The sequence below is a fragment of the Eptatretus burgeri genome, chromosome 6 (assembly GCF_056783735.1).
Source record: "Eptatretus burgeri isolate ZD-2024b chromosome 6, Ebu_testis_v1, whole genome shotgun sequence".
Lineage (NCBI taxonomy): Eukaryota > Metazoa > Chordata > Myxini > Myxiniformes > Myxinidae > Eptatretus > Eptatretus burgeri.
In genome coordinates this window covers 53457029-53481741 of record NC_140966.1, presented here as the reverse complement: position 1 = coordinate 53481741, position 24713 = coordinate 53457029, and the positions used below count along the sequence as shown (strand labels likewise).

At 45.4% G+C, this 24713-nt stretch overlaps 1 protein-coding gene across 1 annotated transcript in view; it reads right to left on the bottom strand.

Annotated features, from left to right (window-relative positions):
* Window positions 1-12978, bottom strand: part of LOC147024797 (phosphatidylinositol-3,5-bisphosphate 3-phosphatase MTMR6-like) — a 97778-nt gene extending 84800 nt beyond the window's left edge. The window contains exons 1-3 of the mRNA XM_085885064.1: window positions 12856-12978; window positions 12629-12713; window positions 10456-10572 (exon numbers count right to left, since the gene is read on the bottom strand). Coding sequence (XP_085741190.1) covers window positions 10456-10572; window positions 12629-12652 — 141 coding nt within the window. The 5' untranslated portion in view covers window positions 12653-12713; window positions 12856-12978. The remainder of the gene's footprint in view (window positions 1-10455; window positions 10573-12628; window positions 12714-12855) is intronic.
* Window positions 12979-24713: the final 11735 nt, after the last annotated feature.

Below are 24713 nucleotides of genomic sequence, written 5' to 3'. Positions count from 1 at the left end.
GTGAAGTGCCAGACTCGTCATCGCTGAGGTGGTTCTCTAATAACAGCCAGAGAGATGTCTACTTTGACAAGCATGTGGTCAGATGAACTGAGGAGCAGAGGAAGAACAGCAGATATTTTCAGGGAAATTTGTCAAAATCAGATCCAGAAGAGATGAAATATCGTTGGTTGAGATCCGGATCGGGAAGTTGACAGACTGTGTCAGTCCCAATGAGTCACAGAAATCTTTTGCTGAAGTGCCATGGCAGGTGAGAGAGGTACCCACACCCCACCAACTGGCATGAAGACAGTTGAAGTCACCACATATGAGGAAGAGAGAGAGTTGGGAGGAGAGGATAGAAGTTGGTCCATGTTTTCGGATTGTGAGATGTAAAGGGAGTCATCACTGTTTGGTGGATGGTACAGCACACATATAAACATGAGGTGGGAGTGGAGGGGAAGCTATAGCTAGAGGTATTTCTGGGGGTGTGGGGTAGAGAGGGCAGTGCATGGTGAGTAAGAAATAGAGTCTTTGATGAAGAAAGCAACTCCTCCACCAGGACGAGGCTCATTTCTGTCATGCCGGAGGAGGGAATAAGCAGGAAGAGATACTAGGAATCAGAGATGTCTTGAAGCAGGAAAGTTTCTGTTAATGCTAGGTTCCTACTATCACGATGCGCGGCACGATTGAAATCGTGGTCTTAATCGTGGACTAATCGTGGTGATCCTATCAGATCTTATCAGATCTTGAGGTCAGTCGTGGCAATCGTGTTAATCGTAGAAAATTTTTGAACGGTTCGAAATTTTTCTACGATCAACACGATCAATTGTCAATCGGGATCATCGTATTGCATCGTAACAAAGCGCGACAGATCGCATCTAATCGTGCTTCCTAATCGTGGTGATCAGGATCGATCTTCGACAAGACAAACACCACGCTCTGTGAGACCACGATTTCAATCGTGCCGCGCATCGTGATAGTGGGAACAGACTTTCAGAGAAATTCCATGATCAGGTACGAATGGCCAATCGTGGCGTTCGTTAAGGATCGCACGACAGTGGGAACCTAGCATAAGCAGATTATGTCGGGTTTGTTAGTGGCATTTGGCAACCTTATGTTATGGAAAGATTTGTCAGATTTGAGCAAAAGCCCCGATTGTTTGAGGTCCGCACTGTTAAGGAAGAGGGAGGGCAGGAGGCTTTGGGTGCAGGGGAGGGGGAGGGTAAGATGAGGGAGGAGTGGGGGGGGGGAGGTAGGGAGAGTTGCTGACAGTGTGTGGAGGATTGAAGAAGAGCCGGGGGAGAGGGCCAGATGAGGGGGAGGAGGACAAAAGACTGGGATTTTTCAAATGTTTAATGTCAGAGATGAGATTCAAGATATTACGTGAGGGATGCAATAAAGAAGAATTCAGAGAATGAAGAAAAGAAACGTTGTAACAGTGGGATGTTTTAGACATGGGAAGAAGAAAAGAGAAGAGGAAAGGAGAAGAAAAAGAGGAAGAGGAAAGGAGAAGAAAAAGAGGAAGAAGAAAGGAGAAGAAAAAGAGGAATAAAAAGAGGAATAAAAAGAGGAATAAAAAGAGGAATAAAAAGAGGAATAGGAATAAAAAGAGGAATAGGAATAAAAAGAGGAAGAGGAATAAAAAGAGGAAGAGGAATAAAAAGAGGAAGAGGAATAAAAAGAGGAAGAGGAATAAAAAGAAGAAGAGGAATAAAAAGAGCAAGAGGAATAAAAAGAGGAAGAGGAATAAAAAGAGGAAGAGGAATAAAAAGAGGAAGAGGAATAAAAAGAGGAAGAGGAATAAAAAGAGGAAGAGGAATAAAAAGAGGAAGAGGAATAAAAAGAGGAAGAGGAATAAAAAGAGGAAGAGGAATAGGAATAAAAAGAGGAAGAGGAATAGGAATAAAAAGAGGAAGAGGAAGAGGAATAAAAAGAGGAAGAGGAAGAGGAATAAAAAGAGGAAGAGGAAGAGGAATAAAAAGAGGAAGAGGAAGAGGAATAAAAAGAGGAAGAGGAATAAGAAGATGAATAGGAATAAGAAGAGGAATAAGAGGAGAAAGAAGAAGAGTAGTGAATTATGATACAATACCGAAAACCACACGTGTGAAAGAGGAAGTTGTAACATTTTAAGAGACCTTTAAAAAAAATTTTTTTGATAAAGATAACGCAAGATAAGGAAAAGGAAAGGTTGAAGAAAAAATCGTGAAGGTGTATAGTGAATGTGGGTTGGCAAAAGTAGGAGATGGTAGATCGACCGGCAGAAGGAGGAGGAAAAAGAGTCGGTGCAGAAAGTCTTGTGGTTATGTTGGGTATGATGTGAGGTAAAAGGTATTTTTTTGTTCTATTTTGAGACATGAAACAGAGGGTACAGTTGAGAGGGATCGGAGGGTGGAGGGAAAAGTGGAGAACATAAAAACTGATGGTAATAAGAAGAAAACACAATAAACACAACCACACACAAACAGGAAAAAGGGTAGGCCTCAAGGAAACCCGATATGAAAATACGACAAAAACTGCATAATTAGCAAAAGTTTTAACACAAGATCAAACTCGAATGGCACTCGGTAGAGCGTATACCTCCACCACGTAATGCCTGATCCATGAGAACATATCGGGCACAATACATTTTTGAAATATCATGCTATACTATACAGTACCATATCGTTTTTGGCCCTATCTCTCAATGGTGAAGAATAACTTTAAAAATTTAATCATTCTCATATCCACATCCGCATTCGGATCTTCACCAAAATCGAATAAATTCGTCCTTGCCACATGCCCATTCTCTCCACCAAGTTTCGTCCAAATCCGTCCACAACTTTTTGAGATATCGTGCTACATATCATTTTTCGCCCCATCTCTCAATGGTGAAGAATCACTTTAAAATTCTAGTCGTCGGATCCGGAGTCGGATCTTCTCCAAAATCGAATCAATTTATCGTGGTCACACACCAAACCTGTCCACAAAATTTCATCCGGATCCATCCACAACTTTTTGAGATATCCTGTAAACAAACAGCCAAACAAATAGACAAACAAGAAGAAGACATAGTGCAGAGCACAGTCCTTGCAAAACCCATAAAACAAATTTAACCTCAAAACTAATTGATGGTTGAATTCAATGACCAAATACGCAACTACTCTTCATATTTAAAGTCAATCAGATGAAAATTGACAATGTTAGAAATCCGGCCTCGGATGTTGACCTCTAAAATAATTGTTTGTTGAATTCAGTGACCTGAAATATACTGTAAATCTTCTTCAAATTTCAAGTCACTTGTATGAAAAATGAGGATTTTAGAAATGCCACCTTGGTTGTTGACCTTGGTCCTATGTTGACCTTAAACATAATTGGCTAGTTGAATTCAGTGACCTGAAATATAAATCCTCTTCAAATTTCAAATCAATCAGATGAGAATTGATGATTTTATAAATCTCACTTAAGTTGTTGACCTTTGGCCAACATTGACCTTTTGACCCCGACAACAATAAGCTTCTTCCTTATGACAAACTCTACCACGTGGTGAAGTTTTGTGAAGATCGGTTTAAAATTGTGATGCGTCGGCGATAAAAAAGACAGACAGACAGAATAACAAAATCGACTGACCAATATACTTGAAAAATCTTCGATTTTGCAAGTAACAGACAGACAGAAAGGGGGTGAAAACATCACCTCCTTCACCCTCGGTGGCGGAGGTAACTAGAAACACACAGTAAACACCGAGATAATAAAATGACAGAAAAACACGACAAAAACGACCGGAAAACTGATCTGTGAGAAATTCCGCAGAGTCCCTGAAGAAGAACCCCCACCGTCGCTCAAGAACCAGAAACGGAAGTGATAGTGGAAAATCATGAAATCACTCCAAGTATTTACAAAAGCGATGCACACAACTATTCGTAGCTATGATGAACAGGCATTTGATAACGAGTGAGGAAATTGAAAAAAAAGAAAAACTTTATCGTTACGAAATCATTGCGGCCTGTTCCAAGTCATGGCATCGTTGAGCAGGCCAAAAAACATGGTGGTTTCAGACCCCAGCAAGATTACCCAGGAAACGCCTTAAGACCCCAGAGAGTGAGGTGGCCGAGGATCGCCTGATGAAGGATATAATTAAATAAGGCTGTTAATTATTTTCAAAAGGGGCGTTTTAATTAACCCAACCATCCAATTTTCACTCTTGCACTTCCTTGGAGTTTTCTTAGTATGCAAAGTTTCAAGCTGCTAGGTTTTATGGTTTTGGAGTTATGGAGGACACACACACACACACACACACACACACACACACACACACACACACACACACACACACACACACACACACACACACACACACACACACACACACACACACACACACACACACACACACACACACTTTTGTTAGTATAGGTAGCTGTCAAACAACCCAAAAAAAAAAACCAATGTCACCCACAGGATGACCCGTATCTTGCCAAAAGGTGACCACGTGTGACTTCTTTAAGGTCACACTGAGGTGAACAGAGCTGCTATCCACCAGGAGCAACTCCTTGAGGAATATCTGCCTACGAGAGATTCCGATGAGAATTACAGAGTAACCATGAAAAATATGTTTGCCTCATAACGTCACCAAATGACGTCATAATGTCTCAAGCTTGACAAATCTAGAAAGCACTCTTCGAGGTGTTCAATTTGAGGTACTACACGATATGGTTCCTAAAACTTGAAAATTTGACCTTGGGGTCAAATATGTTTGACCTCAGGTGCTAACCATGAAGGTCAAGGCCAATCGACACCAAAAACTAATCAGCTGAGCGCCAGACCATATACTACATTCCCATAAAGTTTGGAGATGATTCGATTAAAATTACTCAAAAAATAAGGGTTTCGTCGACTCCCCTGATTTGCGACAAAGTGACCTTGACCTTCAAAATTTTATGCGCTGAAAGGGACCTCTATAGGCCTCTGATATGCGAAGTTACAAAAATTTCCAATGATAACTGTGCTCTGCAGAGTGATTTATACGTGATTACAGACAAAAAAAAACATATGAAGGTCAAGGCCAATCGCCACCAAAAATTAATCAGCTGAGCGCCAGACCATGAACTATCTTCCCATGAAGTTTGAAGACGATCCGATCAAAATTACTCAAAAAATAAGGGTTTCGTCAACTCCCCTGATTTGCGACAAAGTGACCTTGACCTTCAAAATTTTATGCGCTGAACGGGACCTCTATAGGCCTCTGATATGCGAAGTTACAAAAATTTCCAATGATAACTGTGCTCTGCAGAATTTTTTATACGTGATTACAGACAAACAAACAAACAAACAAACAAACAAACAAACAAACAAACAAACAAAAAAAAAAAAACAAAAAAAAAACATACAAGCTGACTAACATATATTGAAGCGATTTGCATCACTTAAAAATGCATATCTCCATATATGACTCTTGCACCATTCTTTGAATAATTAATTTCCCCCAACGTCGATTCTGAGTTGATATAACTTCCACCAAGTTGCAGTGCCAATAACTGTACTGTCGCTTTCCGTTTACGTGTGCGATATGTGAGCAATGCTGATCCGTGTACACGTAAGTTTCATCGCAGCTGCTGCAGTAAAATTCAGTGCATGCTTCCGAGTAAAATGATGCAAGCTACGACTGGTTATAAAACTAGCAAATTGTGTGAATGCGACGAATCATTTTCGTGATTTAAGCTTCATTTCTGAAGATGGTTTTCATCCGTTTGCAAATTTGGACGGGAAGTTATAGTCCTGAAGCCGTGATATGCGAGAACAGTTCTTGACGGGTGAAGCTCGCTCTATGATGTTTTCTCCGATTTCGTTAGTGGAGAGCTGGACCAGGAAGCACTGGTGAGTCCACATTCCACATATGCAAGTCGTGTATTAAATGTTTACTGCAGATCTATATACATATATGGCATAGCCAATCATTTTAATATACATGAAGTGTGAATTTTTTTTTTGTATTCCACCATACAGTCATTATATATTTTTCAACTGTGGATTATATTTTAATAGACTTGGTGAGTGTGTACATGACATGTCAGGTATATCCATCCATTGGGACCATGCTCTGTGCAGAGTGTTGGTGCTGCCTAAACAGTCTCCTTGGGTATTGGACACAATCCTGGATGGGTCGCCACTCCGACACAGGATACCAGCAAGCTGGCACTCATTTTGCTGACCTCAGAAGGATGACAGGAAGAGTCAACTCCACCTGGTATTAATTCAACAGCCAAGGGGGATTTTAACTCAGGATCCTAGATTCCCAAGCCCACCACCTTAACCATGAAGCCAACACCAAGCACAGTCATTCTGTGTCATTTCAGCCAGGGGTTGCGGTGACCCCCTCAGATTTTTCTGAAAAAAATTCTCAAAGCTACCTTAACATATATGAGGAAGGTTTGCCAAGTTATGAGATTTGAGAGTACTTATATTAAAAAGTACTTTAAGTAGAACATTTTTGATGTCAGATTCTGAAAGCCTCACTAACAGACGCCATTTGTGTGAATTTTCAGAACGCCGTTTGTAAAACTCTGGAATCTAGAGCCCTCCAAAAATGCTTCAGATACAAATCTGCAACTTGCGACTGCCAGAATTGAAACACCCCTAGGGTGTTTGCAGGGCCATATTTCAGACACTACTTGGAATTTAGAGCTATAACTTGGCAAACCTTCCTCATATATGTTAAGGTAGCTTTGAGAATTTTTTTCAGGAAAATCTGAGGGGGTCACCGCAGACTTTCATTTTTTTGGGCTGATTTGACATGGAATGACCCAGCATATTCAGGTATATGACCCAAGTCATATTTGATTTGGGGTAGAGAACTGACATGTCGGGTACATGACTCATGCAATTAAATTTTTTGGAGGTGGGGAGGTGAAAAAAAACTGCCATGTCAGGTACGTGATTGGTCAGGTACTAAAAGCTGGTGGCCATTTTGAAAACACATAAATGTAATAAATAAATTAAAAGTGGCTCCTTCAATCTAAAAAAAAAAGAAATAAAAATCGACAATGAACAGGTAATTTTTTTTTTATATGGCCTTACAATATCCTCCCCCCTCCCCATTTTTTTTCTTCAAAATAGCATGGGGATAATGAAAGGCATTCAAGCTGCATGCATGTGTGGAAAGTAGAAGACAACGATACATTCATTGCTGATATAGAGGGGTTTCAGTACCCATAATGCAACGCGTGCAACCATATTGCTTGGCAAGTTAAACCCGTGAGCAAAAGGTAAACAAGACCTAACAAGGCAAGAGAATTAGCGTAACCTTCGATCGCAGCAAGTCAGAAGGACAAGATAAACGCGCTTGATTGTAGAGCTACTGATGCTATTGTTGTCGGGAAGTGAATCCAACCAACATGGCGGCATGCACAGCATTATGGGAAAGCTCTGAGAACAATCAAAAAGGAACATGTAGAGTTTAGAAATGTGATTTTTGAGCGATTTCTGTAAGATAAACATCAAACATGAAACGTTCTTCCAAGAGGAATAGTAAGAGTATTTTGTGGACCTTAGGAAGGATGTCTAGACTATCGGTGCAAGAAGATAAACAAAAACACCTCCCTCCACCTCAATCCCTCATTGAAAACCAATCATCACCAACCACTGATCTCGATACTAACTGGAAAGGAGGGGAAGCTCATTTTTTGAAACCATTTGGCTGCCATCTTTGCTCTCCCGAATGAATGAATGGGACTGTTAGTAACCAAGTTGAATTCTACTTGACCGATGAAATGTGATTCCTCTTCTCCTTTGATCACGACCGTTGCAGTTTTTACAACAGCAAGATGCCATTTCATCGATACAAACAAATGTGTGTGTGTGTGTGTGTGTGTGTGTGTGTGTGTGTGTGTGTGTGTGTGTGTGTGTGTGTGTGTGTGTGTGTGTGTGTGTGTGTGTGTGTGTGCATGCGCGCCTGTCAGTGTGCACGTGCGTCTGTCAGTCTGTCCTCCATAACTCCAAAACCATAAAACCAAGCAGCCTGAAACTTTGCATGCATACTAACAAAACTAATTAAAACACCACTTTTGAAGATAATTAACAGCTTTATTTAATTATATCCCTCATCAGGAAATCATCGGCCACCTCGCTCACTGGGGTTTGAAGCCACCACGTTTTTTTGGCCTGCTCAATCATGCAGTGATTTGGAATAGGTCGCAATGATTTCTTCATAATAAAGTTGTTTCCCCCCCCCCCCACTTTCCTCACTCATGTTATCGAATACCTGTTCATCATAGTTACGAACAGCTGGGTACATTGCAGTGCTTTTAAACACCCAGAGACGTCAGCGTTTGTGGTTTTATTTCATTTCTGCATATGAATAACCGAGAGAATCTCTGAAACTAACCAGAATTACAAAATGTAAGCTCCAGATTCGAAAATATCATCAGTTCCGACTCCAAAAAAAAGTGTTGATTTGTCCAATTAGATCATGGTTTGGACATTCAGACATCGCGATCATTAGCCATTCATTCAATTGGAGTGATTGCTTGAGTGCTTAAGCCGCCTGCCGAGCACCCCACAGTGGATGGTGGTGTACTTCCCTTCCTGAATGAGATGTACTGTCGGCAGTTGCTGCGAGGTAGAACCTGTTATGATAACTCGTTTTTGCGACAGCGTGGATTGAATTCAATAACAACAACCGCACGGGCATTGTTCTCTCAACCTCTATCTTCAGAGGATAGGGCATCACCCCACGGTGTTGTGTGACTGGTGTAATGTTCCCGAGGATTTGGTTCACGTTTTCTCTCTCTGCCCTGGGTACAATGAGCCCAGATGACATCTACCGCGTTCTGTCCGTATCATGGGGATCACATGGTCAGGCCTGCCAGATGCATTTTGCCATCTGACTCAGAAGCACCCCCGGTTCTGTCAATCAGTTTTACAATTCATAAAAGAAATGGGGCGACCAATATAAGCCTCCAGTATCCATATCCGAGATGTTTAGCTGAGAGGCGTATATAGAGCCTCGAGGCTCTGAAATCACCATTAAACCCACAAAAGAAAGAAAGAACAACCATGCCAAATCATTCTGAGCTAATCATTCAGGGCGAGTCGCCCGTGCCCCGTCCTTCAGGGCGAGTCACCCGTGCCCCGTCCTTCAGGGCGAGTCGTCCTTCCTCGCGCCCCCCACCCCTCCTGCTTCTTTGCTCCCCGACCCCTCTTCACTCCCTCACCCCTCCTCAACCCCTCCCTTCCTCCCCGCTCCTCCACCCCTCTCTCTGCCCACTCAATGAACCTGTCATCCAGACGATGGTTATGTCTGGTCGGACCCTCCCCTCACACTGCCTTCCCTTTCCGCACTCCTCCTCGCTCCCCCCTCGATATCCCTTCTCCTCCTCCCTCGCTCCCCTCCTCCATGCTCCTCCCCCCCTTAATATTCCCATCATCAAAGCGATGGGTTGTATTCGCCAATACCTATACGTGTGTGTGTTTCATAAAACATAACATTCTCTATGCGAACTTCCATGCCCCCAATGCCTGTTTATCTCTGTCTCAATACAGTGCAGCACCATCTTCCTACACCTCTTCTCTTCTTCTCCTTCTCTCTCCCTCCCTATCTCTTGACGTATCCAGACGGTGGTGATCACCAGACATGGCTGTACGGTGATTTTGTCCGGGCAGTGTTCCTCTCCGGACGTGTCTAGATGGTGTTTGTCTCTGCACAGTATTTATCGTATGACCGGTAGAAAATGGATTTCAGATTATTTTGTTTCCATCTCCACTGTTATTCTATGCAGAATCATTTTGATGAGACAGTACGACTCGTAATCGATGCTCCACCGCAGGTGGTGATCACCAGACATGGCTGTACGGTGATTTTGTCCGGGCAGTGTTCCTCTCCGGACGTGTCTAGATGGTGTTTGTCTCTGCACAGTATTTATCGTATGACCGGTAGAAAATGGATTTCAGATTATTTTGTTTCCATCTCCACTGTTATTCTATGCAGAATCATTTTGATGAGACAGTATGACTCGTAATCGATGCTCCACCGCACGTATACCATCCCTTCCTCTCACCTCACACTGCTTTCCCTTTCCACACCCCTCCTCATTCTTCCCCTTCCTCTCTCTTTCCCCCTCGCCCTCCACCTTCTCAATCTCCCGCCCCCTCTCTCCCTCTCCCCCCTTCTCAGTATTCCCGTCAGTGACGCGACGGGTGGTATTTGCGAGTAAATACTATACTATAACAACGCTTTTCCAACCCAGGAATCGAATAAAATAAAGTGGGACTGGACTAAAATCAAGTAGGAAGGTGGAATTTTCATAGGAAATATGCACCTTGAAGCAAGTATTTGTATTGAGGCAAACAGGATTTTCGGTGTTGTGGGAGAAGGAATATGGCAGGCTGAGCGCTTCCTGTGGCTTCAAGACCCCCCCCCCCCCCGACCAATCAACGTTAGGCACCTATCCAGTTACTCAGTGTCACAAACTAAATTATTCTGTTACAAAACCGTTGACTCACCCAGGTCTCCTTGTTTCCAGAGTTCTCAATGAAGATCAGATGTGTAGCAGTTAGGTGCAAGGTTCCTTTGACTGCCTTTTTGGACGCGAACCGGTCGACTAAACACACATTCTCCAACTTTGTGGGGGGGGAAGTTGGAGAAAGGGGGGGAGGGGAGTCGGAGAAGGGGGAGGGAGTCGGAGAAGGGAGTCGGAGAAGGGGGAGGGAGTCGGAGAAGGGGGGAGTCGGAGAAGGGGAGTCGGAGAAGGGGAGTCGGAGAAGGGGGGAGGGGGAGTCGGAGAAGGGGGGGAAGGGGAGTCGGAGAAGGGGGGAAGGGGAGTCGGAGAAGGGGGGAAGGGGAGTCGGAGAAGGGGGGAAGGGGAGTCGGAGAAGGGGGGAAGGGGAGTCGGAGAAGGGGGGAAGGGGAGTCGGAGAAGGGGGGGAAGGGGAGTCGGAGAAGGGGGAAGGGGAGTCGGAGAAGGGGGGAAGGGGAGTCGGAGAAGGGGGGGAAGGGGAGTCGGAGAAGGGGGGAAGGGGAGTCGGAGAAGGGGGGGGGGAAGGGGAGTCGGAGAAGGGGGGAAGGGGAGTCGGAGAAGGGGGGGAAGGGGAGTCGGAGAAGGGGGGAAGGGGAGTCGGAGAAGGGGGGAAGGGGAGTCGGAGAAGGGGGAAGGGGAGTCGGAGAAGGGGGGAAGGGGAGTCGGAGAAGGGGGGAAGGGGAGTCGGAGAAGGGGGGAAGGGGAGTCGGAGAAGGGGGAAGGGGAGTCGGAGAAGGGGGAAGGGGAGTCGGAGAAGGGGGGAGGGGAGTCGGAGAAGGGGGAAGGGGAGTCGGAGAAGGGGGGAGGGAGTCGGAGAAGGGGGTGGAGGGGAGTCGGAGAAGGGGGTGGAGGGGGAGTCGGAGAAGGGGGTGGAGGGGGAGTCGGAGAAGGGGGTGGAGGGGGAGTCGGAGAAGGGGGTGGAGGGGGAGTCGGAGAAGGGGGTGGAGGGGAGTCGGAGAAGGGGGTGGATGGGAGTCGGAGAAGGGGGTGGAGGGGAGTCGGAGAAGGGGGTGGAGGGGAGTCGGAGAAGGGGGTGGAGGGGAGTCGGAGAAGGGGGTGGAGGGGAGTCGGAGAAGGGGGGAGGGAGTCCGAGAAGGGGGAAGAGGGAATCAGTTTGGGGAGAGGGGAAGTGGTGGTTGGAGGAGAGAAGAGGGGAAGAGAGGAAGGAGAGTGGAAGAGGAGGGAGGAGGTGAGGATGAAAGAGGGGGAGGTGAGGATGAAAGAGGGGGAGGTGAGGATGAAAGAGGGGGAGGTGAGGATGAAAGAGGGGGTGGGAGGTGAGGGTGAAGAGGTGGGAGGTGAGGGTGAAGAGGTGGGAGGTGAGGGTGAAGAGGTGGGTGTGAGGTGAGGGTGAAGAGGTGGGTGTGAGGTGAGGGTGAAGAGGTGGGTGTGAGGTGAGGGTGAAGAGGAGGGTGGGAGGTGAGGGTGAAGAGGAGGGTGGGAGGTGAGGGTGAAGAGGAGGGTGGGAGGTGAGGGTGAAGAGGAGGGTGGGAGGTGAGGGTGAAGAGGAGGGTGGGAGGTGAGGGTGAAGAGGAGGGTGGGAGGTGAGGGTGAAGAGGAGGGTGGGAGGTGAGGGTGAAGAGGAGGGTGGGAGGTGAGGGTGAAGAGGAGGTTGGGAGGTGAGGGTGAAGAGGAGGGTGGGAGGTGAGGGTGAAGAGGAGGGTGGGAGGTGAGGGTGAAGAGGAGGGTGGGAGGTGAGGGTGAAGAGGAGGGTGGGAGGTGAGGGTGAAGAGGAGGGTGGGAGGTGAGGGTGAAGAGCAGGGTGGGAGGTGTGGGTGAAGAGGAGGGTGGGAGGTGAGGGTGAAGAGGAGGGTGGGAGGTGAGGGTGAAGAGGAGGGTGGGAGGTGAGGGTGAAGAGGAGGGTGGGAGGTGAGGGTGAAGAGGAGGAGGAGGTGAGAGTGAAGAGGAGGGGGGAGGTGGAAGTGAAGAGGAGGAGTGGGGGATGAGGGTATAAAGAATAGAGGTGAAAGATTGGGTACGATACAATCAGCCGTGAATACAATCGCGTAAACGTGAGATGAGGTTTGAGGAAAGCAGATCACAGATTTGGGAAAACACGATAACAAAACTCACAGCAAGTTACAAGGAAAAACAGAAAACGACACAAAGCCTCGGAAATTCACTTTTGCTCCATGATACAATGAGGTTGGAGTACTTACCCTGGGAGTGTGTATGTGTTCCATGGCGGAATCAACAAGTCACCTGTCCGACAGCCATGGTACAGTATTTGGAATGGTGACGAGACTGATGAGGAACGAAACGATAAATTATTCCATTAAAAATCAAACCGCATATTTCCGCTCAGTATTATTCGTTCCTAAAAATAAAAAGGCATTCCTTCTGGCTTTCTAGTTTTCTGCTTTACAGATTTAAAAGTTTTTCACACCTGGGTGTCGCATCATCAACACCGGTCTCCAAACAAACTGGATTGACTTTCACCGCTGAATGTTGAAGTCAACACGCCGCCATCTTGAGACACCCAAAAGAAGCGACCACTCGCATTATTCGCACTGAGCGTGACGTATCTATGACGTTTTAAAATCAAGCACTCTTCGCCTGAAGAGAAGTCGATATTTCTTGTAATTTTTTTTGCTAAATATCATTGACAAACGATCGGCGGTCCAAAGTGTTTTTGAACGGCTGTTGTTACTTGAAAACAGTATGCTAATTAATATATTATAATCATGTATATATAATCCTCCCCTTCTTTTCTGACCCGATCACACACTATTCGTTTCAATTGGTCCTCACAATAATAATGAATTATCATCTGAATAATACTAATGGGCTTGGAAAATAGTTATCACCTTTCAACAAAGATTAGTCATTTCGAGGTATTTATACTTTCCGATTTCGAGCCACTGAGCTCTATAACGTGGAGGAACTATCGGACAATGAGAGTGAGTCTGCTGATGAGGCCACAATATTGATACTCCATGCGGCCGCCATATTGAGACGCCATACCGGCCGCCATATTGAGACTCCATACCGGCCGCCATATTGAGACTCCATACTCCAACATTGACAAATGATGTGACTTTCTGAAGGCAAAATATTCAATGACACGTTTTGTAAATTTGAGCATGACATGATCATGTAAAGTTCAGAGCACTGGAACATAGTAACAGAGAGTGAAGTAGCATCTGCACATCTGGAGTGTGTTTCGTTAGCAAGCGGCTTGCCTGATTCAAAGTGCTCAAGCAAACACTCCAACGGAACAGAGCATTCAGCACCTCTTAACAACATGGCGGTCTCCATGGAAACAATGCTATTGTGGGACAATTTGCTCGCCCGGGGTGTCGTTTTCAATTCTCCTCGATCCTCTTGTGACAACTTCTCCAAACTGATTTATTGTTTTAGCAGCAGCTGCAGACTACGAGGAAGAGGGAAAGAAAGATAAATAAATGGGGAATCAGCGGCAGGTACCTATCTATTACCAACTGTTTCTCCTGTCACTACCTTTCCAGGGAGACCAATTCCATGCATATGCCTGGTGTTGGCTTAATGGTAAGGTTGGTGGGCTTGGGATCCTAGGGTCCTGAGTTCAAATCCTTTTTGGCCGTTGAATGAATAACAGGTGAGGTTACAACTCAGCCTGTCATCCTTCTGAGGTCAGCAAAATGAATACCAGCTTTCTGGGATGATTGAACCATTTGAGTTTCTGGTGTCAGAGTGGCGACCTGTCCAGGATTGTGCCCAATAGCCCAGGAGACAGCTTTGGCACCACCAACGCTCTGTTCAGAGTGTGCTTGTGATGGATGTATGGATTGCATGCATTAACTACTTCATGCATCCAGTCCTACTTGACTCTGAATAAAAGACCTCCACCTTACGACTGTTTTAACTCTCTTCTTCTCCAAATTTCAGCTCGGAAATCTAAGTGTAGATAAGGCTCTGGGTCCAGATAATATGCACCTGAGAGTATTGAGGGAAGTGGGTGAGCAGGTAAGCGAGATGTTAATGGATATTTCCAACAGCTCACTGGAGTTAGGACGGGTACTGGAGGATTGGAGAGAAGCAAATGTAACACCATTATTTAAGAAAGGATCCAAAGAAGAATTGGGAAACTATAGACCTGTTAGTTTGATTTCAGTTGTGCGGAAGGTGTTGGAGGCATTAATTAGGGACCAGATGAGGAACCATTTAAATAAATACAAACTAATTAAAAGTAGTCAGCATGGGTTTACCAAAGGTAGTTCTTGTCTCACAAATCTTTTAGAGTTCTATGTAGCAGGGTTTGATTGGGTGGATGAGGGAAAGGCAGTGGACGTAGTATATCAGGACTTTAAGAAGACATTTGATAAGGTACCACATCGGAGGTTGTTCGCCAAAGTGAGGGTTTGTGGAGTGGCTGGTCAGGTAGCTAAATGGATTGCAAACTGGCTTTGTGGTAGGAAGCAAAGAGTGGCTGTGAGTGGGAGGATATCTTGCTGGAGATTTAAGTTGTGGGGTACCTCAGGGATCAGTACTTGGATCGTTATTTATATCAACGATTTGGATAGTGTAGCTTTCCAAATTTGCGGATGACACAAAGCTTGGAGGTGAGGTGGATAGCAGAGGAGGTGATGATCAGATTCAGGAAAGTATTGATACTTGCATGGATTGGGCGAAAGATTGGCAGATGGAATTTAACCTGAGCAAGTGTAAGGTGTTGGGGATGGGGAATAACAATGAAAATAGAGATTACAGGATACAAGGGGTAATTTTGGAGCGTGTCACCCAGGAGAAGGATCTGGGGGTGGTAATAAATAATGGACGTAAGCAGGCAGCACAGTGCCAGGCAGCTATAGGTAAAGCAAATAGGGTTTTGGGTTGTATTCGGAGGGGGATCATTTGTAAATCAAAAGAGGAGGTGTTAACATTGTACAGGAATTTAGTGAGGGCCACATCTAGAATATTGTGTGCAATTTTGGTCACCACAACTCAGGAAGGACATAGATGTCATTGAGAGTGTTCAGTGAGGACAATAAGATTGATTTCGGGCCAAGCTCGACTTAGCTCTTTGGAGCAGCTGAAGGAGATGGGGCTTTTTCCACGAGAAAGGAGGTGGTATCGAGGGGATATGATGGACATGTTTAAGATAATGACGGGTATCAATAAAATAAGTGCAGAAGAATTATTCAGCAAAGTGGCCAGAGATAGGAGGAAGAGGGGCCGTAGTCTGAGAGCAAAGAAGAGAATTGAAACGGTAGTAAGGCAGGGGTCTTTTACTCAGAGAGTCGTTAATGCATGGACTGGTCTCCCTGGAAAGGTAGTGGCAGCAGAAACAGTAGATAAGTTTAAATTAGAATTAGATAGGTTCCTGTAAGTATTGGAGATGGAGGGGGTATAGGGACATTGGCAGGGCTTTGCGGTACCTTGAGTGTGGATGGATGATTGTGTGTGGGTGTGTGGAGTGTTGTTTGTGGGGGGTCCCATCAAGGGGCGGTGTGTGGTTGATGTGTGTTTCTCACCCAGGAACCGCCTTTACCCACTCCCCCTGGAAAGAAAGAAAAAACGACAAAAACATTTTTTGGCAGTGGACAACGGTCATAAATTGGTCTGGTGTTGATGTAGTGCTGGCACGATGGGCCAAATGGCCTGCTCCTGCATCTATATTCCTTGTGATTCCTTGCGAAACAGTTATGGATGGATTCAGATGAAACTTTGTGGACAGCTTGGGTGTGTGACAAGGACGAATTGCTTAGATTTTGGTGAAGATCCGGATCCGAGAATTTTATAATTTTTTAACTGATTCTTTATCTTTGATAGATGAGGCCAAAATATATAAATATATAATGATAGATAGCCATGAATATATAATGGAGAAGTGCATTTCATTTTGAATATTAGATCAGCATAAATTAAGTCCAAATCTACTGTTCCACACTTAATATTCCACCACAAAAGATTATTAGCTTATCTGGAGTTTACATTTCTGATAAAGGATAAGGTATTGTCATCGCATACCGTCCGTCCATCCGTCTCCTTTTTCGACTTCTCCGGCCAAAGTGCTGGGCCCACCTGGCTGAAATTTGTCAGCAGCATTCCTCTCGTGACTGGTAACCGGAATTGCAAAGCTCGTTCTGGTCACTTGACTTTATGTAGGTCAAAATAGCCGACTTAGTAAATTCCTTCAAGAATTCTCTCCAGCCCCACCAGTCAGAATCCTTCCAAATTTGGGTTACAACATTAGGACACGGTCCTAATGTTAAATTGTGGAGGCCATGCTGATTACGTGACTGGAAGTGTGTCAAAATGGCTGACTCGGTCAACTTTTGGGAAAATTGCATTAATTCCTTTTTTGATATCTTCTTCTCCAGACCCACCAGTCAGAATCCTTCCAAATTTGCATTACAACATTAGGCCTGGGCCTAGATAAGCTACAGGTCCAGTGGTCCTATTTTTTTATTTAACCCGAGGACAAGATCACTACATTATATTCACAGTGGCCTGATCACTCAGTGCTATAGCAACGTCGACCAAACAGAGGCAGGCGGATGAATTTACGGCACTATTTTATTTTCGTCATATAATTCTGGTCCACTCTAGTTGTTGAAGAAAGCAACCAGAAACTAGAGGGGGAGCACTCGGGAGAGTGCAAAACCTCCGCCGCCAATACTGCTGGGTCACTCAAGTGAACCTTCTATGTTATTCATTAAATATGATGTCAGCAATGCTGAGAGTTATAGTTCTTTTCTCCAACATTTTTTTTTTGGGGGGGGGGGGGGTTGGAAATCACTTAAAACATGTAAAAATGCAAAAAAAAAAAAAAAATTCTCAATTTTTTTCGGGGGGTTGGAAATCACTTAAAATGAGCCTGGTGTTGGCGCAGTGGTTAGGGCAGCAGCTTGGGATCCAAAAGGTCCTGAGTTCAAGCCCCGTTGGGCCACTGAATTAATACACCAGGGGGTTGACTCAGCCTGTCATCCTTCCGAGGTCAGCAAAGTGAGTACCAGTGTACTGGGCCTGGTTAAAATAGTATACCCCGGTTAAAATAGGTATACCCCAGTTAAAATGGTATACCCCGGTTAAATAGGTGTACCATATCCCTGTGTCGTAAGAGGCGACCAGGGTTGCGTCAGGAAGGGCATCCAGCATAAAACGTGTGCCAAATCACTATGCGGATCATACGGATGATCCGCTGTGGCGACCCCTAACGGGAGCAGCCGAAATAAGAAGAAGAGGAAATCACTTAAAATATGTAGAAATGCAAAAAAAAATTATTTCTCTAACAATTTTTTTGTGGGGAGAGTAATAATTTTTTTTTTTTTGGGGGGGGGGGGGTTGGAAATCACTTAAAACATGTAGAAATGCAAAAAAAATTCTCTATTTTTTCGGGGGGGTAACAATTTTTTTTGAGGGGGTTGGAAATCACTTAAAACATGTAGAAATGCAAAAAAAAAATTCTCTTTTTTTTGGGGGGTAACAATTTTTTTGAGGGGGTTGGAAATCACTTAAAACATGTAGAAATGCAAAAAAATTTCTCTAACAATTTTTTTTGGGGGGTAACAATTTTTTTTGGGGGGTTGGAAATCACTAAAAACATGTAGAAATGCAAAAAAATTCCCTTTTTTGGGGGGGTAACAATTTTTTTTTTGGGGGGTTGGAAATCACTTAAAACATGTAAAAATGCAAAAAAAAAAAATTTTTCTCAATTTTTTTTTTTGGGGGGGGGGTTGGAAATCACAAAATATGTAGAAATGCAAAAAAAATTTATTTCTAACAATTTTTTTGGGGGAGAGTAATAATTTTTTTGGGGGGGTTGGAAATCACAAAACATGTAGAAATGCAAAAAAGAAATTCTATTTTTTTGGGGGGGGGTAACAATTTTTTGGGGGGTTGGAAATCACTTAAAACATGTAGAAATGCAAAAAAAAATTTCTCTAACAATTTTTTTTTGGGGGGGGGTGGGGTTGGAAATCACTAAAAACATGTAGAAATGCAAAAAAAAAAATTCTCTATTTTGGGGGGTAAAAAAATTTGGAGGGGGGGTTGGAAATCAATTAAAACATGTAGAAATGCAAAAAAAAAAAATTTTCTCTAACAATTTTTTTTTGGGGGGGGGGACCAAGTCCAAAATTTAATGGCATGATCCTTGGACCATACCTAACCCCCCCCCCCCGCCCCACCAAGTTTCATCGAAATCCGTCGAGGAGTTTTTCCGTAATACTGTTCACAAACAAACACACAAACAAACAAACAAACAAACAAACAGAAAGGGGAGAAAACTAACCTCCATCCATCTTCGAAGATGGCGGAGGTTAACAATGCGGTGCCTTATGCATGTTTGTATAAAAAAAGTGGAAATTTGATTGAATTAAAAGAGAAGAGCTGGGAAAGAGTGCGAGAGTTCGCCTCAAAATAGGCTGAGCTTGATGGCGAGGAAAATAGCTATATTCTCGTAAAAATTTCCAGTGTGAAGGTACATGCAGACAAGGAAATTTAATTCGGCAAGTGGTTGAGTTTGAGTCGAGTTTGTTTTAGTAAGACAACCTTTTTGGTGATAGTTAATCTCTTTTCCCGCTCGCATTGTCGAGGTCATATCCTGCGTCAGAGTGGCGACCCGTGCAGAAATGTACTCCTTTAGCTTCACCAAATGAAACTGCCTCGGCACCCCATGTTCCTCCAAAAAAAATAATAAAAAAAATTCGGTTGTTTTTCCAAAATAAGCTCATAGAGTGGGTCCCGGTGTCCTTCCGTACGTCCATTAACATTTGACGAAAACTACCTGACCGATTAATTATGGACCAAATTTGGTACAACTAGTGCGGGCCCATACGTGTGTGCCCGTACGTGAGTGGCCATACGTGCAAAAATAAAAAAATACAAAAAAGAATTGTGACGTCAATCGTCACGTCATAGCACCGTGTCCTGTCATTGGTTTGGTAAATAAATGGCCATAACTTGGAAACCACTTGTCAGATTAATATCAAACCTTGAAAAGGCACATACTCAGGTCCCCAGCAATATACCTGGCAAGTTTCAATGAGATCGGACCAGTGGTTGTCGAGAAACAGCGGTCACAGACACACACACACAGACACACAGAGATTGCTGGAATTATAGATAGATGCATCAGGACCGTAAGGTCTTATGGAATTGTGCTCCCCATTTTGATCCGCCCATTTAGAGGGGCTGAAATGGGGGGTTTACCCCAAATATTGGTATTTCATTCAAAAATCTTCTCAGAAACCGACAACCGGATCCAGACAAAACTGGCCATACACCATGCCCGAACATTATGTTGTGCTTCCCAAGGCCATTTCTCCCCTGGAAAGGTGGCCACGGCCTCCCTCTCATAATCCCTCATATTCACCAAGAAACATTTTCATCACAAACTACATGACCAATATGGACCAAATTTGGTACGATACACCAGAACAGTAATACAAGGTCTCACGGGGTTGCCAACCTGAGGAACCCACTAAAATGCAACACCAACAACCACCACACTACCCTGATTTGTTTCAGCATGCCTGCTTGTCTTTGTCTTGTGGATTTGAACTCTACTTTAGTCATTTGTGAATTCCCTCTGTCCAAAAACCCTGAGGGTTTAAAAAAAAATCTTAGCCTCACCTATTCCCAAAGGGACAGGTGAGGTGTGTGTTTGTGTGTGTGTGTGTGTGTGTGTGTGTGTGTGTGTGTGTGTTTTATTCAGGTATTTATTTTAAAATATTTATTGTATTTGATCAGCTTCATGATATATATCCAAAAGAACTCGAATCACAAAAGGAAAAACCAAACTCTCATTTCAGTTTCTTTTTTAGAATTACAAATCGACATCAATTTTTTTTATAGATTTCACACCAAATTGTTTGATAAACGAGATGTTTTTCCAATCTACATTGTACGAATGCCTTTTTAGACAGAAACATTACTAAGAAACTATTCCATGGTACAGTTACAGGTTAAATAATTAGGACTGTGAGAGCAATCACACACAGCACTGAACTTGTCAATGGTTTAAACAACTAGTCAGACTTATGCTAACACAGGGAGTTACAGTTAGCAGATTAAAACAAGTTTTCTTGAACAAGTTTTAAAACAAGTCTAAGAACATAAAACGACAAATAGAATTGGTAAAATACAATATGAATAGTAAAGATATTATTAACGAGATAGTTATCTAAATATATTACTTTCAACAAAAAATTAAACCATTTTCAGTGGTTGCGAGGAAACAGGGCAGCATATAGAAACCCGTTATAAAAACCGTTTGAATATTTGAATAACAGTTTGATTTAGTGGTTAGTGGGATGTGTAATGTACTGAATAGAAGATGCTTAGCAGGCAGACACGATGCGGAGGAACAGTCGAGCCGGGCTGTGGTGCACAAGCACGAGCGCGGGCGTACTCTGCCCGTGGCTCTCCTTTATTGCGTATTAGCACACTCACGAGCCGGACGACTCCAGCATTACTACGATGCCTCAGGCGGCGCGCACACCTTATATCCCTTGCAGATACGATGACCACTCCGACCACTCCCACACCACCATGCCCTTCCCCGTAGGCCCGCAGACTCCACCACACTCCTCCCCCCTAAAACTATGATTATTAAATGATCACCATTATAAGAAGCATAAACAACACGAAGGACTTCGGTATAATAACCATGAAAATATAATGAAAACAGCGAAGTAGAACAGCACACCACATCATATAATGCGTGAAAGCGAGTTAATGGAGCTGCCACGACCAGATTCCGAAGACACAGCACCTCCCAAACTCTGGCCGCGTTACCGATATGAAGCAGCAAGGCGAAAAACACAGCAGCCCTACACAGCGGAAACGCCCCCAGGCGGCTCATGCTGACATGGCCCTCGCCGAGGTCGTGGCGATCTTTCGAGCCAACCTCCCCCGGCACCATCAAACGCCTCCGGCCCACTCCCCCCAGGCAGACCCGACGTAGATAAACATTCTGAGGCCGGAAGCCCGCTGTCTGGAAGCCGTGGCGCCAGCGCCAGCCTTGATCGACCTTGGCCGGGGGCGCTGAACAGCGCCGCTGGCTGTACGCACTTAATGCTCCAAAACAACCCGCGCACCACAATCAGTTGAGATGCCAACGCCCGTCTAAACGGCCTTGAGCGAACACAGAGAGCTGCGCTCGCAACCAGAGGTGGGGGTAACGCAGACCAGTGCACCAGTTTTGGTTCCGAGTCGATCTCCAAGACCCACACGGCAGCTAGACAGTAGCAATTCCATTTAAACCACACTTCAATCATAGGCTCGTTATAAATCGCTACGAACATCATTCGAAGCATTGCAAACTCATTTCTCCGTACAGCGCGCTCTTCTGATAAAATCCCAGCACATGACAAAGCAACAACCCGCGGCCCGGGACAATGGAAGGCCAACCCAACCTCTTTATTCGCCACCACCGCTTCCAAAGCCCCCACATCACATTGATCATAACACAAATCCCATTGATTGATCTCCGCCGAATCCACTTTCAGACGGGAACTGCTGGCATTAACTTCAACAACGTTAAACTGCATCACTAGAGCAAGGAAAAACACATATGCCATGAACAACAACCCACAACCCACATCACGAGTCCGTTTCTTGGTTGTCGACTCAATGTTGTGACTCGCGACTCCCTTTAACGCCACGGGCTCACCGCAACCTGTCGCAGCCGCCCGAACAACACCGGCGCGCATTGCCTCACGAGCGCCACCGAAATGCGGGAACTCATCGCGAGAGCTGATACGGCTCTCGCCGCTCCCGAACCGCACATCACCGCCGCAGGCAGCAACGAACGGCCGCTCCCGTTGCATCGATGCGGCCCCGCCGCCAGAGCCTCGCCCTCGGTACTCGACGAAGGCCTCGAAGAGAGCACTGGCACAACTGGAGGTACGAACCGGAGATCCAGTCCGAGGTGTGCCAGCCAGTCCCGACCCAAAAGGGCGGGCCCCTCCCCTCGTACAACGAACACCGAGAGTCGGGCGCGTCGACCTCGGTAGCGCACTGAGACGTCGGCCCTCGCAAGCGGTGCAATCGCTTCATCGGTGTACGTGTATAACGACAAGGCCGTCTTGACCAGGCGAATACCGCGAAGACCACGAGCCGCCTGCTCACCCATGACCGACACCGCAGCCCCGATATCCACGCAAAACACGGTCGGTGCGCCATTCACTTCGACCTCCACCGTGAAAGGCGTCGTCATCTCCGAACCAACGGAAAACAGACTCAACCGTGGTTGCATCTCCTGCTCCGGCTCGCCGGCATCGCCATGCCCCGGTTGCAGGCCGATCTCCAGGTCACTGGGGTCCTCCCGCACCTCGTCATCCAAGACCCCAACGGAGGCCCCCGCCATCCGACACACACGCTTCAAATGTCCCACCTTGTGACAATGCAAACACACGGTGTTCTTATACGGGCACATTTGTCGCAGGTGCGGACCCCCGCACCCCCAGCACCCCCGGAAAGCCCCTTCGCTCCCGGTGCGACCGTGCTGCGGTGCCCCTCGTCCCGCACCGCCAGGCGCGCGTGCGACCTGCGGCACTTGAGCCATCGCGCGGACTCCGGGCTGCGCGACCTGCGGCACTTGTGCGGTCACCGCGTGGACCTCGGGATTAGCCGACATGCCCCAGCTGGAGCTACTCATTACGTCCTGGCCAGCAATGGTGCGGACATCCGTGAGTGTCTGCTCGACAGACGAAGCAGTCGCGACCGCCGAGTCGAATGTGATGTCGGTCAACCGCAGGATGGCTGCTACCATCTTTGCGTCTCGCAGACCAGAAATAAAACAATCTCTGAGCCGTGCCGGACGTTCCTCTGTTGTGAATTTGCACGGCACAGCCGAATGCTTCACCCGTGCTACGAAGTCTGCAACGCGCTCCTCGCCACCCTTAGCGAAGTGATCGAACTGGAACCGCGCGAGATGTAACGACTTCTCTGGCGCCAAGTGGGTCTTCATTTTCGCCACGATGTCCTGAAACGATAGCCCGTCATCACTGGGTCTATTTGGAGCCACCAAATCACTTAGCAGCCGGTAGTGCTCTGTTGATAGCGAGGCGAGCAAGATCGCCTTGCGCTTCTCTTCATCCTCTACATCATTCGCGCGAAAGTAGCAACCTAACTGTTCAGAAAACAACTCGAACTCATCTCCCCCGAACACGGGTACGCGTCCGTGCGCCGTGCCCCGACCTTCTGCCATGCTCGTGCTGGCGAGACCCTTGGCTCCGTAGCTTGGAACCGCACGGGTTACTTGCCGCCCTGCACACGCCGATCCGAAGATCCTCGTCAGCCAACTGTAATGTACTGAATAGAAGATGCTTAGCAGGCAGACACGATGCGGAGGAACAGTCGAGCCGGGCTGTGGTGCACAAGCACGAGCGCGGGCGTACTCTGCCCGTGGCTCTCCTTTATTGCGTATAAGCACACTCACGAGCCGGACGACTCCAGCATTACTACGACTCCTCAGGCGGCGCGCACACCTTATATCCCTTGCAGATACAATGACCACTCCGACCACTCCCACACCACCATGCCCTTCCCCGTAGGCCCGCAGACTCCACCACAGGATGGTTGTGCTGGGTGGTTAGGACGGTCTAGGCAACGATAAACTGTCACTCAAGCGTTTCACAGGCTGGTTGAGACATCACTGTGCGCCGTCCATTGGACAGACGTCTGATCCTGAACTACTCCCTCAGTTTTAGGGCTAGCCCTGCCAAACCTTCTGTGGAACGTTTTGAGGTCCCAGCCACTGTCCGAAGGTGGGTGCGAGATTTAATAAATACCTCAATACAATTATGATTTCGACTTTCGATTCGTACGAAGATGCTCCCGATCCGGATGCAATGTCAGAATGACTTTTCTCTTGGTTTACCTCACGAGCGTTTGTAATATTGTATTTTGTTATATTAATGGTGTATGTAATATTGTATTTTGTTATATTAATGGTGTTTGTAATATTGTATTTTGTTATATTAATGGTGTATGTAATATTGTATTTTGTTATATTAATGGTGTTTGTAATATTAATGGTGTATGTAATATTGTATTTTGTTATATTAATGGTGTATGTAATATTGTATTTTGTTATATTAATGGTGTATGTAATATTGTATTTTGTTATATTAATGGTGTATGTAATATTGTATTTTGTTATATTAATGGTGTATGTAATATTGTATTTTGTTATATTAATGGTGTATGTAATATTGTATTTTGTTATATTAATGGTGTTTGTAATATTAATGGTGTATGTAATATTGTATTTTGTTATATTAATGGTGTTTGTAATATTGTGTTTTGTTATAT